This window comes from Mastomys coucha, unplaced genomic scaffold (assembly GCF_008632895.1).
Source record: "Mastomys coucha isolate ucsf_1 unplaced genomic scaffold, UCSF_Mcou_1 pScaffold18, whole genome shotgun sequence".
NCBI classification, from domain to species: Eukaryota; Metazoa; Chordata; class Mammalia; order Rodentia; family Muridae; genus Mastomys; species Mastomys coucha.
This window is the reverse complement of record NW_022196900.1, coordinates 76,924,510-76,937,052: the sequence shown is the minus strand read 5'-3', so window position 1 is coordinate 76,937,052 and position 12,543 is coordinate 76,924,510. Positions and strand designations below refer to the sequence as shown.

General features: G+C 44.0%; 1 protein-coding gene across 3 annotated transcripts in view; it reads right to left on the bottom strand.

The window, feature by feature from the left end:
- Positions 1 to 12,543, bottom strand: part of Zmynd12 (zinc finger MYND-type containing 12) — a 31,593-nt gene that overhangs the window by 13,588 nt on the left and 5,462 nt on the right. For 2 of the 3 annotated variants that reach the window (XM_031376887.1, XM_031376888.1), the window contains exons 2-3: positions 6,336 to 6,477; positions 3,562 to 3,733 (exon numbers count right to left, since the gene is read on the bottom strand). In XM_031376887.1, coding sequence (XP_031232747.1) covers positions 3,562 to 3,733; positions 6,336 to 6,477 — 314 coding nt within the window. Of the gene's footprint in view, positions 1 to 3,561; positions 3,734 to 6,335; positions 6,478 to 12,543 lie in introns of those variants that run through there. The other variant, XM_031376889.1, reaches the window with a different exon arrangement.

Sequence of the window (12,543 nt, the reverse complement as noted above, 5' to 3'; positions counted from 1 at the left end):
AAAAAAAAGACCCAACCTAGTCTTTGGAGACAGGGAAAGGCTTCCAGACCAAAGACTAGAAACCTTGATCTGAGATCTGAGAGACAACAAGGAATTACTAGGTGGAAAGGAAGAAAGAGTCTCCTCCAGGACTTGAGAGAAGGTATCCTTAACTAGAAGAAAGAAAACAGCAAGAGAGAGATGGCATTCGGGACCTCAGACTGTAGGAATGTGTCCTTTTGGACGTGCCGTGGGATCACATTGCTCTGTGGAGACGAGACGGAAGACAGCCTAGGAGAGAGCAGTTAGCAGGCAGGTGGCCGATGCTGGGACTTTGGCTTAAATGACTTTTTTCAAGGCTCCGCAGTCAGTGTCAGGATGTGCAGAGTCTGGGCTGCACTTCCTGGCCTAGAATGGGGTGTCAGACCTCAGCTAGGTGAGGAAGGCAGGCACTCCTGGGAGCCAGAACCAAATGTCCAAGGACAAGATCCATGCTGGAATCAGCCCCATGGGAGAAGGCAGCGCTCACACAGGCAAGGGGGGTTGCATCTTTGAGGGTAGCTCTTAGCCTGGAGAAAAAGGACTAGTTCAGGTTCCAGGAGCCCATTATATATACAAACGCGTCAGTGGTTGTGGGAGCCAGCACCCTCCCTGTCAGAGGAGTGGACTGAAGATAAGGTGCTTGCTGCGCACACACCCATGTCATATTGTGAGAAATATTTTTTTTTCTGTAAAGCACTATAAAACTTTTGTTTATGAAAAAGAACTCAAGTCTTTTTATTTTTTTATCTCCCCCACCCTGTAAAAACTTTTATGGAAATGCTTAGATCCTCTAGCCAGTTAAATATTTGTTTACACAAAAGCCCTGCTGTATTCTTGAAACTTAGTTGATTTAAATGGCCTGCTCCTTCCCACTCTCTTTCATTTCCTTTCCAAACTAGCCAATTGCAGCAGAGCGTGAAGTCAGATCCCAGCCAGTGAGGAAAAGAAGCAGCACCTGGGCTAAAATGCAACCCAAGTGACCCCCTGTCTCTGTGTGTCTGCTTGACAGGTTTGGGTCTTGGACACCCAAAATCACCTTGTTCACGGGCTTCTTTTGTGTGATGCTTAGATTATTTGTGTCTAACATGGATGTGGCATGTGTAGACACACAACACAGTATTGTGTTTACATATCCATCCCTTAATTCTGTATACTCATTAGCTCTGGCACAGGGAAGACCCCATAGCAGTGAGTGAGTCCAGAGAACAGCTTTTGGTGTTCTAGTAGATACTGTTTGAGAAAGCAGGCACTCAAAAAAAAAAGGGGCGGGGGAGATGTTTCAAAGAGAAAAGAGATTAAAAAGCCAGCTTTCGTGGTCACATCAGAGATAGTTCAAACACATGAAGAGTACTAACTTAGTGGGTTTAAAACCAGTGACTAAATCAGGGAACCAGGGGTCATGATAAATGGCTATAAATGAATGAATATATTGAGTTTGGATTAAAAAAAAAAAGGATGTTTACACAGCTCCAAAGTACTACCTCATAAAACAAAACTAGAATTAGCGTGAGTCATCACAGAGAAGCCGGGCGGCACCACTGTAGTAACAGTGAGATGGTAAGAGTTTGGAAGCACATCTCCTACTTGGTGTACTTGGTAGAAGGATACGCTGCCTGGTTCTAGAACTGCAAATAAACCAACTGTGACCTTTAAACAGAGCTCAGCTGCATGGCATCTAGATGCTGCAGCTAAGGATGGCCTTGAACTCCTACCTTCCTGCCTCTACTCTACACCTTACTTCAGGATTTCCCATCTAATTCCTTCTGATCAGTGTTGTCTATGGGTTAACATCAGTAATGGGAAAAATGTGTCAGTTGATAGCATGGGTTAAGAACACTCTGTCACCCAACAAGGAAACATCAGATAAACCCAACTGGGATGCGTTATCTAATGATTGGCAAGGCTGAAGAGTTGGCTTGGCAATTAAGAGTACAAAAGTTTCAATTCCCAGCACCCACCTGGCTGTCTGTAACTCTAATTCCAAGGGATCTTGTGCCCTCTTCTGGCTTTCTCAGGTACTAGGAATATGGGTGATAGACAAACATACCTGCAGGTGAAACACCCAGCTACGTAGAATAATGTATATTTTTGAAATTGGCCAATGATCTCTAAAAGTCAAAAGAGCCAAGGGAAAGCTGAAACACTATTTCAGAGAGAAGATTTAACAAATGGCAGCAAGAGAGGAAATGTGTTTCTGAGTTGTGACTCTTTTTGATACTGTAACTTTGGGGGCTATAAACATATTTTTGGAGAAGCCTGAATCGAAGGCTTCACTGTGCTTACAAAGGGGGAGTTTGATGGGAAATGTACACTATAGAGTTCCAGACATAGGGACCCTTCTGCATTCCACAGTAAGGATTGGATGGGGCACTGATACTATACTAACAACAGCTTGACCTCATTTTTTATTTTCAAAGCTGGGACTTGAACCCAGGACTCTACATATTCTAGGTAATGTGCTTTGCTGCTGAGCTATAGTTCTAGCCTGAAGAATGATATTCAAAATGATGGCAGATGCATATGTTGCCTAAAATGCTGTAGATGCTCAAGCATATACATCCTTCTCAGAATGCTCATCTGTAGCAGCCATCAGGCAGGTACCTGCTAAGCATGTGCTCTTACTCTCAAGGTGGTGGGTTCCCGTTTCTGAACTATGACTTTGACCCCAGGGAACAAGGGTAGATGCTACATTACAACTAGGTTAACAAAATTCTGTCTTCTGGGAATTTGTAATGGAAATCAGATGCTAAGCCATTTCTGCTTCTCAACTTGAATGAGGACATGCAGATGTAACAAGATCTGATATCTGAGGATAACTGTCTCCTTCAGTGAGGAGAGGATGTTAAAATTTAGTCTACAGATAGGTACACCGAAGTAGATACATACAGAGGAGCAGAGACAAGAGAGAGGGTTGGGGTGTAACTGAATTGGTAAGAGTGTTGGCCTACCATGTATGAAGACCTGGGTTCAGTCTCCAACAACTCATGTCTTGGGAATATCGTTTTGGCCTGAAATCTCACCACTGGAAGGAAGAGTGGTGGAGGCAGGAGGATCAGAAGTTCAAAGTCACCCCTTAAGCTACCTAGTGAGTTTGAGGTCAGCCTAAATTTTATAAAGCATCCTTTAAAAAGGAGAGGGAAAAGAAGGGGCACAGGAAAAAGACTGAGAGCCCAGCCAATTTCCTATAACCTCCATAGGACACTCCAACAACCTAATTGATATATTCCCTTTGCCCAGGCCAGCTTGAGTGGATTTCTTTTAGTTGTTTGTTTTGTTTGTAACAGAGTCTCTCTATGTAGTCCTAGCTGTCCTAGAGCTCCCTGTGTAGAGAAGGGTGGCCTCCTGCCTCGACCCCTCCAGTGCAGGTGAATGACACCAGGCCCAGCTTGTGTGGATTTCTGTCTGCTGCGGCCATAGCTTTCATGCCCCTATGCCAACCTTCATCCTAACCCTCCTCTTCCACAAAGGTTGTCTTGTCCCTGTCAAGAATCAATACAACACTTCAGCGGTCTCCAGGGACCTAAAGTCGGTTCCACTCACCAAGGCTGGCCTCAGCCAGGAGCAGGTAAGCAGGCACAAGCTCAACTGAGCTCAGGCCATGCACGTTCATGCGGAAGCGAAGGGAGTGCAAAGCTGCAGGGACGGCATCTTCATGTCTTCCTTCAAAGAGATATTTCTGGGCAACAGTGTAGCAGAACTCAATCAAGTGCTTCTATGGAAGGCAGAAATAGGCACTCTGAGACAAGGTAAAAAAGTGGAAAGGTGGAAACATCTGCAGGTACAGCCAATGCCTGGCTGAAGGGACTGTGAGCCTGCCTGTACTACATGGACATGAGCTTCAGGGGCAGGTGGATAAAAATGCAAACTTGGGACAGTGAGGCCAAGGTCCAGGGACAGACATTTTTCATTATAGTCCAAAACTTAGCAGACAGGAGTGTTGGACACGAGCTCTCAGCTCAACAGTACACATCAATCCTTTAGTTCTTTTCATTATTATATTTCTTTACTCTTTAAAGACAGAGTCTTATGTAGTCCAGGATACCCTCAAACTTGGTGAACATGTGCCAGCACCCACTTTTATGTGATACCAAAGCTCAAACCTAGGGTTTGATGCCTGCTAGCCAAGCCCATACCAACTTATGTACATCCCAGCCTAATTTTAATAAAACTTTAATTTAGCAAAGCTATAGATGGCACAAGACAATGACCTTAAACCCTAATATATTCTTTTTTACTCACTTATATCTTAAATATCTTATTATGACAGTAGTTCTCAACCTTCCTAATTCTGTAACCCCCAACCTTTAATATTTCTTTTATACAGTTTAATATTTCTTTAATACAGTTCATGTTATGGTGAACCCCCAACCATAAAATTACTTTCATTGCTACTTTATAACTGTAATTTTACTACTGTTATGAATCATGATGTAAATATTTTTGGAGACAGAGGTATGCCAAAGGGGTGGCTTTTATTTCCTCAGAGAAAGTGATGAGCTGAGAGCCATAGCCAAGCTTTATGAATACACGGTTTAGGTGGAGTCCAGAATGTTTCTATCTATCCCTAGGCTTAAACCTGGATGCTTCTAGCCTCTGTACAAGCTAATCTGCAAGCCAGGGCTTGAAGTCTTCAGCGTCCAGCCTCTGTCTGCTAACCTAGGCCTAGAATGTTCCAGTCTCTGAGACTTACTGCTGAATAAACTTACTTTTTCTAGCTCTTTCTGAACTCTGGCTGGCTGGTTCAACTCAACTGTTCTGGCTCAAATGCCTCTCCAAGCTGACTGATGGCTTCTCTTTTCTTTTGACTGAATTGATCTCCTTGGAAGAGACTACTTCTGAATTGCACCAAACTAACTGCTCCAAACTGACCTGACCGAACTGAACTCCCTCCCTACTCTTAAACCTCTCCTATCTGTTCTCCTGAGAGTTGGACAGATCCTATCTCTGGCTCATTCTGTCAAATCTTTCTCTGATTCATCACTTTGTCTGCCCCTCAATTAGACAACATTGTTTGGGATTAAAGGTGTATACTAAAAGTAGGTTTATATTCCAGCCAGACGGATCAAAGGTATGAACTAAAGGTATGTCTATATTCCAGCCAGAGGAATTAAAGGTGTGTAGCATGTCTGCATTCTAGACAGATCACATCTTTGGATGTGATCCCTGTCAGAGCAGCCATCTTACTGGATTAAAATTCCTCTACAGTCTTATCACAGTATTTGACACATAGATTCTATGTATTGAACCATGCCTCGAAAACAGCCATGTGCTGAAGCTTTAACCCATAATCCCACTGAATATGATGGTAATTTGGGTAAAATGCCACCCAAAGAGGTGGTTAAGTTAAAATGGATCCACTCATATAGACTCTATTTTAGCCTGTTTGGCATCTTAATTACATTTTGTGTGTGTCCATGTATGCCACAATGCATGTGTAGAGGTCAGAGGACATCTGGAAGTCAGTTCTCTCCTTTATCATGTGGGTTCTGGGGATCAAATTCAGGCTGTCAGGCTCAGCAGCAAACTCTTCCCCATTGAACCATCCTATAAGCCCTGACTGCTACCTTTATAAAAAGAAACTGGACAGGCACAGAGATACCAGTGATGTGTACAAATGGAGGACCCAATGAAGACTCATCAAGAAGGTAGCCATCCATCATCCAGAGGAGGTAGGAGGTGTGGTGGGGGTGGGGTGCTGTAGCATAGCAGCTTCTGGGCAAAAGTGGCAGCTTGGCTTTTTAAAACTACACATAACAAGTTCGATACACAGAAACCATGTAAAAAAAAAAACTAGGCATGGTGGGCACACTTGCTCTCCCAGCACTGAGGGGGCAGCCATAGACTCACTGTCCAGCTAGGCTAACCTGCTTGGTAAAACCCAGCCCTGTCAGAGACCCTGTTTTAAAAAAACAAAGTCAAAACCAAGGTAAATAGCTCCTGAAGAAAAACGCCTGAGGTTGTCTTCTGGCATCCACCTGCAACTCAAGCACACGTGTGTACCCAAAGATGTACAGGGCTAGGGGAGGACAAGGAGGGAGGGCAGGGAAGGACAAGGAGGGAGGGCAGGGAAGGACAAGGAGGGATGGAATGAGAGGGGAAGGGAAAGGTGCAAACCTCAACTTGGACTGTCAATCTCCAGCAGTATTGAGAAAATGAATGTCCGTTGTTTGTACCACCCCATCTTATGGCCACCCATGCAAACCAGTCCAGTGGGTGTTCAGAGAAACCATGGGAAATGACCCAATGACTGGCATTGAGATTGGGAGCATAAAGACTAAGGCCCAGCCCTCACCATTCCCAGCTATAGGACTTGCCTGTCGCATCTGCAGCTGCTGCAGGCCATGCTGCCTCTCTTCCTCTGAGTTGTAGAAGGGCATGGTGGTGCGCAGGGGAATTAGAAGCTGGCATATCTTCGCATGGATGCTGCCCCAGTCAGCCTTCTGATGTACAGGACCGCTGCCAACAAAAACACACTGTGTTAGCTTGATCTCCGTCTCCTCCCAGCTCTAAATTCCAGAAAAGTCAGCCCAACCTGAGCCTGGCAGGAGCCTAAAGCCCTTTCTGAGATGGGAGTCTATTTTCTCTCATGTCTGTACGTGGATTAAAAACTGCACTGTGACCAAGAAGTGGTGGCACACACCTTTAGTTCCATCACACAGAAGGCAGAGGCAGGAGGATCTCTAGGAGTTCAAGGCCAACCTGGTCTACAGAGTGAGTTCTAGGATAGACAGGGCTACATAGAAAAACTGGAGAAAAAAAAAAAAGACAACAAATGCTGGACATATGTAGGGAAAAATAAACCTTTATATACTGCTGGTAGGGATGCAGACTGGTGCATGGCTTCATGGTCACACGCACTTGCTCTTACAGAGGACTTGGGTTTGATTCTCAGAACCCACATGATGACTTACAACCATTCATAAGTACAGTTTCAGGAGATCCCATGCCCTCTCCTGAGCTCTAAGGACACCAGGCACACATGTGGGGCACAAACATACATGCAGGCAAAACATTCTTATAATCAAATAAAATAAGTATTTTAAAAGTTTAATCTAAAACTTGAGTGTGGCCCGGCTATACCACCTCTGGTGTATACCTGAAGGGCTGTAAGTCCACAAACCCACAAAGATTTTTATACATCTATGTTTGTTGCTGCTTGATTTACGATAGCCAGGAAATGAATCCAGCCTAGATGTTCATTAACAGGCAAATGAATAAAGGAATGCAGTATGTCTATATAGGGGAATTTGATTTAGCTTAAAGAAAAATGAAATTATGACTTTCTAAGGAAAATGGATGGAACCGGGGACCATTATGTTAAATGAAATGAGCCAAACTTAGGAAGGCAGTGCATTTTCTTATGCACTATTTTCAATAATGCATACTAAAATACACACACATATGTGCATGTACACACACACACACACACCATGAAAGTGAGACAGTATGAAAGGAGAGGATATCTAAGGAGGAGGAGGAACGACAGAGGGTGATGGAACTATATATCATGAAGCAGAAGGAACTATTTGAGGTAGGGAAGGGGACCAGCAGGAAGAGAAGGGAGGGTGGAAGAGGGCAGTGGATGATATGAGAAAGAAGTGTGTGTGTGTGTGTGTGTGTGTGTGTGTGTGTGTGTGTGTGTGTGATGTCACAAGAAAACCCCTTTCTTTGTATGCTAACCAAAAATTATTTAAAACTAAACAAATAAAAACTGTTGGATTTGGGGAAGCGACATGTGAAGGAATCTTTTCTACAGTCACCTTCTCACATATTTTTGCCGTGGCTTGTCTGTTAAGAACAAAAAAGACAACCTTACATGGTTCTTTTGGAGACAGCTGAGGAATGAAGTTGATGCATTTGAGAATCATCTTCTTGGGGAAGGGAAAGGACTTTACCTATGATATGGGCCTAAGAAAGACTTCATAAACATGTTTTTCTATAGTCAGTCTCACAAAGTACCACTAGCAATGTCTTCAGATTTGCTGGGGGATGGGGCCAGCATTCACAGGCTGCACTGGGCATGCTCTCTAGTCGCTGTCATGTGGGAGATGCTCTTGAGTGTAACTACTTGACTCTGAAAATAAAATGAAATCTGTTCAATCATGTTTTAGTTAAGACAGTAGCAAAAAGTGAGAAGGTGTTTGTTTGTTTGTTTTGAGAAGGTTTTTTGTTTTGTTTGTTTTTTTTCAAGACAGGTTTTCTCTGTATAGCCTGTCCTGGAACTCACTCTGTAGACCAGGCTGGCCTTGAACTCAGAAATCCGCCTGCCTCTGCCTCCCAAGTGCTGGGTTTAAAGGTGTGCACCACCACCGCCCAGCTTCTTTTCTTTTCTTCTAGGCAATATTTATTTATTTATTCATTTACTATTTGACACAGAGTCTCATCATATAACCCTTAGCTGGCCTGGAAATCACTGAACTTGAACTCATAGAGAGCAGCCTGCCTCTGCCTACTAAGTGTTGGGATTAAAGGCGTCAATTTTAATGAATGGAAGCTCTACATTACAGAACCCAGGTCGGAGTGAGGACTTTCTAATAAATTGTTCCAGATACTAAAACAGCTTCCACTTAGAATATCAAAAGATGTAACCCAAGCACTCCTCCCAGACCTCTGCTCTCCTGCTACCAGCAGCAGTAGTGGGTCAGGACAGTGTGTGTGTGTGTGTGTCTGTGTGTGTGTGTGTGTGTCTGTGTGTGTCTGTGTGTCCCTCTGTGTGTGTGTCTGTGTGTGTGTGTCTCTCTGTGTGCGTGTCTGTGTGTGTATGTGTGTGTGTCTGTGTGTGTGTGTCTCTGTGTGTCTGTGTGTGTGTCTGTGTGTGTGTCTGTGTGTGTGTGTCTCTGTGTGTGTGTCTCTGTGTGTGTGTTGTGCTTTCTCTGGTCCTTAGTATAAAAATTTTCTGTTCATGGGACAGTCTCTTTAGCACCAGTATCTGCTGGTGTTTTAATCTCTCAGTGACATACACTTCATGGTGAAAATGAAGTTACCTCCATCAGTCAGGGACACAGTGACCTGGAAGGAATGGTCAGTCCTGAAGAGTGCCAGCCCAATCACAGGCTCACAGTTTTCAGTGCTGGTGGAAAATGGGGTAGGGTTGTGTCTAACAGTGGCTTTTTCTACAGAAGCAGAGCGGTACTCCTCAGATCACTTCTTTTTCACAGCTCACAGATGAGGGTCATGAGTGTGGCCAGTGCATTGTTCCTTCCATTCTTTATCGTTGTAGGGATCCCTGGTGATTGGATTTCCAAACACTCAGCTTGTTTATCTGGCTGGAACAAGTGCACTTTCTGTGGCTTGGTGATGTATTTCTCTGTTATGCGAGCTTGGCCACAGTGACTCCATCTCACCTGCACCAGCCCTGGAGGCCACCAGAGCGTTCCCAACACTGCCCTCATGTGGTCAGGCCTGACTACTCCCTCACAGTTCCTCTCACACTGCACTCATAGTCAGAAAGCTCCTAGCACTGTGCTCATGTTCTCTGCAGTACTTTTTGTTTTTTCTTTTTTTTTTTAAAGATTTGCTGAATGTGGTGTTCCACCTTTAATCCCAGAGGTAGGAGGATCTCTGAGTTTGAAGACAGTTTGGTCTACATACAAAGTTCCAGGACAGCAAGGGCTTGTCTTAGGAAACAAACAAGAAATTAAATTTTGATGATGTCTAACTCACTTAGTTTCACTTTGGTTCCTTTGATGTCAAATCTTAAACTACACGAATTTGCAGCAAGTTTCCTTCTTACCATCCGCAGTTTCATAGCTAACATCTGCATCTTTTGTATATGATTTTTTTTTTAATGAGGTGGAAAGTAAGGATCCAAGTCCACCTTACTCCACGTTGACTCAGCACCAGTTGTTAAAGGACCATCTGTTCTCAATGAACGTTTATGGGCTTCTCACTCCCGTACAGTCCTTAACACAGTAGCACTGTAGGGGCTGGAGAAGTGGCTCATCAGTTAGGAGCACTGGATTCAATTCCCAGCACCCACAAAGCAGCTCACAACTGTCTGTATGTAACTCCAGTTCCAGAGGATTCACTGACACCAGACATGCATGTGGTGCATGTATCTATGCATGGAAGAAAAATACCTATATGCATAAAACAAAATAGATCTTTAAAAAATTATTGTAGCACGGTAGTAAGTTTTGAAATTTTCATAGGAATTTTAGGGTCAGCCTGTCTAAGCTGGAATTTCAGATGGACTACATTATATCTATAGAATAATTTTGGGATCATGGCTATCTTAATAATAAGTATTTCAATGTCTTTAATTTCTTTCAACAATGTTTTGTTAAGCAGTCTGTGCTGCAACTCTTAACTTATGGTCCACGGCTCCTCCACGCGAACTTCCCACCACCCTAGAAGGTGATAAAGGTCAGCCATTCTTCTGTCTGGGCTACTGGTCAATGATTAATGATTTGGCGCAAAGAAGAAGGCTGTTTTAAGGCCACATCATATCTACATATCTATATAGCATATTATTTCTGTCTAATGCTTTCCCTTCTACCTCAGGACTCTCAGTATAGTAGACTTATTTAAGGGAATTACATTGGTTTTCTTTCTGGACTGACCACTGCTTCATCATTTTTTATGGTATTTCAGTATATAAGTCATGTACTTCCTTGACTACATTTTTCTCTAACAATGTATCCTGTCTTGAATAAGGGAACATTCTTAATTTCACTATTGGATTGTTCATTGCTAGTTTATAGGAATGTAACTACTTCTGCATATCCTGCAGTCTTGCTGTGTTCATTGCTTAGTTTTAATATAATTTTCTAAGTTCTTTATGGTTTCTATATTACAAGCCTCTTAGGATCCTCCAGGGAAAACCAACATTTATTATAGGAATTGATCCATGTAATACTGAGCATACAGAGTTGCACAATGGGTGCTAGAGAGATGGCCCAACAGTTAAGAACAGTTATTGCTCTTCCAAAGGACACGGGTTTGGTTCCCAGAACCCATGCTAAGTGGCTTACAACCCCCTGTAACTCTATGAGCCGAGGAATATGATTCATTTGTCTGTGGACACCTGTTTTCATGTGCACATAGCTCTATACATCTTCCCCCTCCCCCACACACACATACACAATTGAAAAGATAAATCTTTAAGACGTATAATGCTTCCTAAGTTGGAGAACCAGAAGAGCCAGAGCAGTAATTCAACTGAGTCTGAAGGCTGAAACTAGAGGTCAGGGAGGAAGGAGAGGATCTACTTGCTTCAAGTCAATAGCCCAAAGGCCTCAGAACTAATGAGCTTATAGCCAAGGGCAGGAGAAGGCAAATATCCCAGCACACAAGAGCGCAATCACCCTGTGCCATGTTGCTAGGTTCAGGCCATCAGTGGAATGCAGGGTACCCACTCTCCTCTGTGAACATGACCTTCACTAAGTCCACCAGGCCAAATGCTCCTCTCTCCCACAAACATACCCAAAAACGACGTGTTACCAACTATCTGACATCCCTTACTTCAGTCAGGCTGACTGATACAATCAGCCATCACGATAGGTTACTCTTTCCAAGCTTGGCTGCCTTTCACTGCATCATCTTGCCTAACTGTGTTCTGACTAAAACCCTTCCCACAATATTGAAGAGTGGTGAAAGCAGCACTGTGGGTTTACGGGTCTCATCCATGGAGAAGCTCTCAGTCTTCTACAAGTAAGTATGATGTTAATTCTCTGTTGCTCTGGATTTTTTTAAAAAACTTTTTATTGATTCTTTTAGAGTTTTCCATCATGCACCCCAGAGCCACTCTTCCCTGTCCCCTCATATCCACCCTCTGCCCTTGCAGCCTCCCTGCAAAATACAACACACACCAAAAACAAAGTATTGAAGACATCTCATCATGGAAGCTGTAGTGTGTCACACTGTGTCCCACATTATATCCCTCTGCCCACACATCTTCACTTGCAAATGTTCATTGCAATGAGTCATTGGTCTGGTTCTGAGATCTAAGGCTTCTATGACACCATCAATACTGGATCCTCATCGGGACTCCTAGTTATCCCTGTGTCATGGAGATCCTGAAGCTTTGGGACAGCAGGTCTGGCCCTTTCATGAATCCCAACCATTTACAGATGTAGATTTTGGAGTGGGCCAATTCAGAGGCCTGGGTCTGGGCCTGGGTGATAGCTGAGCTGGCTCTCCCTATCCAAACCACCAGGGCAAGTTCTCCAGCACTGCTCTAGCTATGCCACCCAAAGCTGCCATAGGAAGGTGGCAGAGTCAGCTCTGCTGTTCCCCTGCCCTCAGGGTGGGTTCATCAGCACCCACACCTCCAGAGCCAGCTCCTTAGGCTGCCTAGTCAAGTGCAGGGACCACTCTCCCAAGTGCTAGAGCTTGGGAGGGGCTAGGCCAGCTCTCTTGCTCTCACACCCTTGAAGCTGGCTCAACTGTGCCTTCACCAGCTCAGGATTTTTGTTGTTGTTGTTTTGTCATTTTTATTTAGTAAGTACCAGGAATTCCTTCCCCGCCTGCAGCCCCCCCTCCGCCTGCAGGCCCCCTGCCTGCAGCCCCCCACCTGCAGCC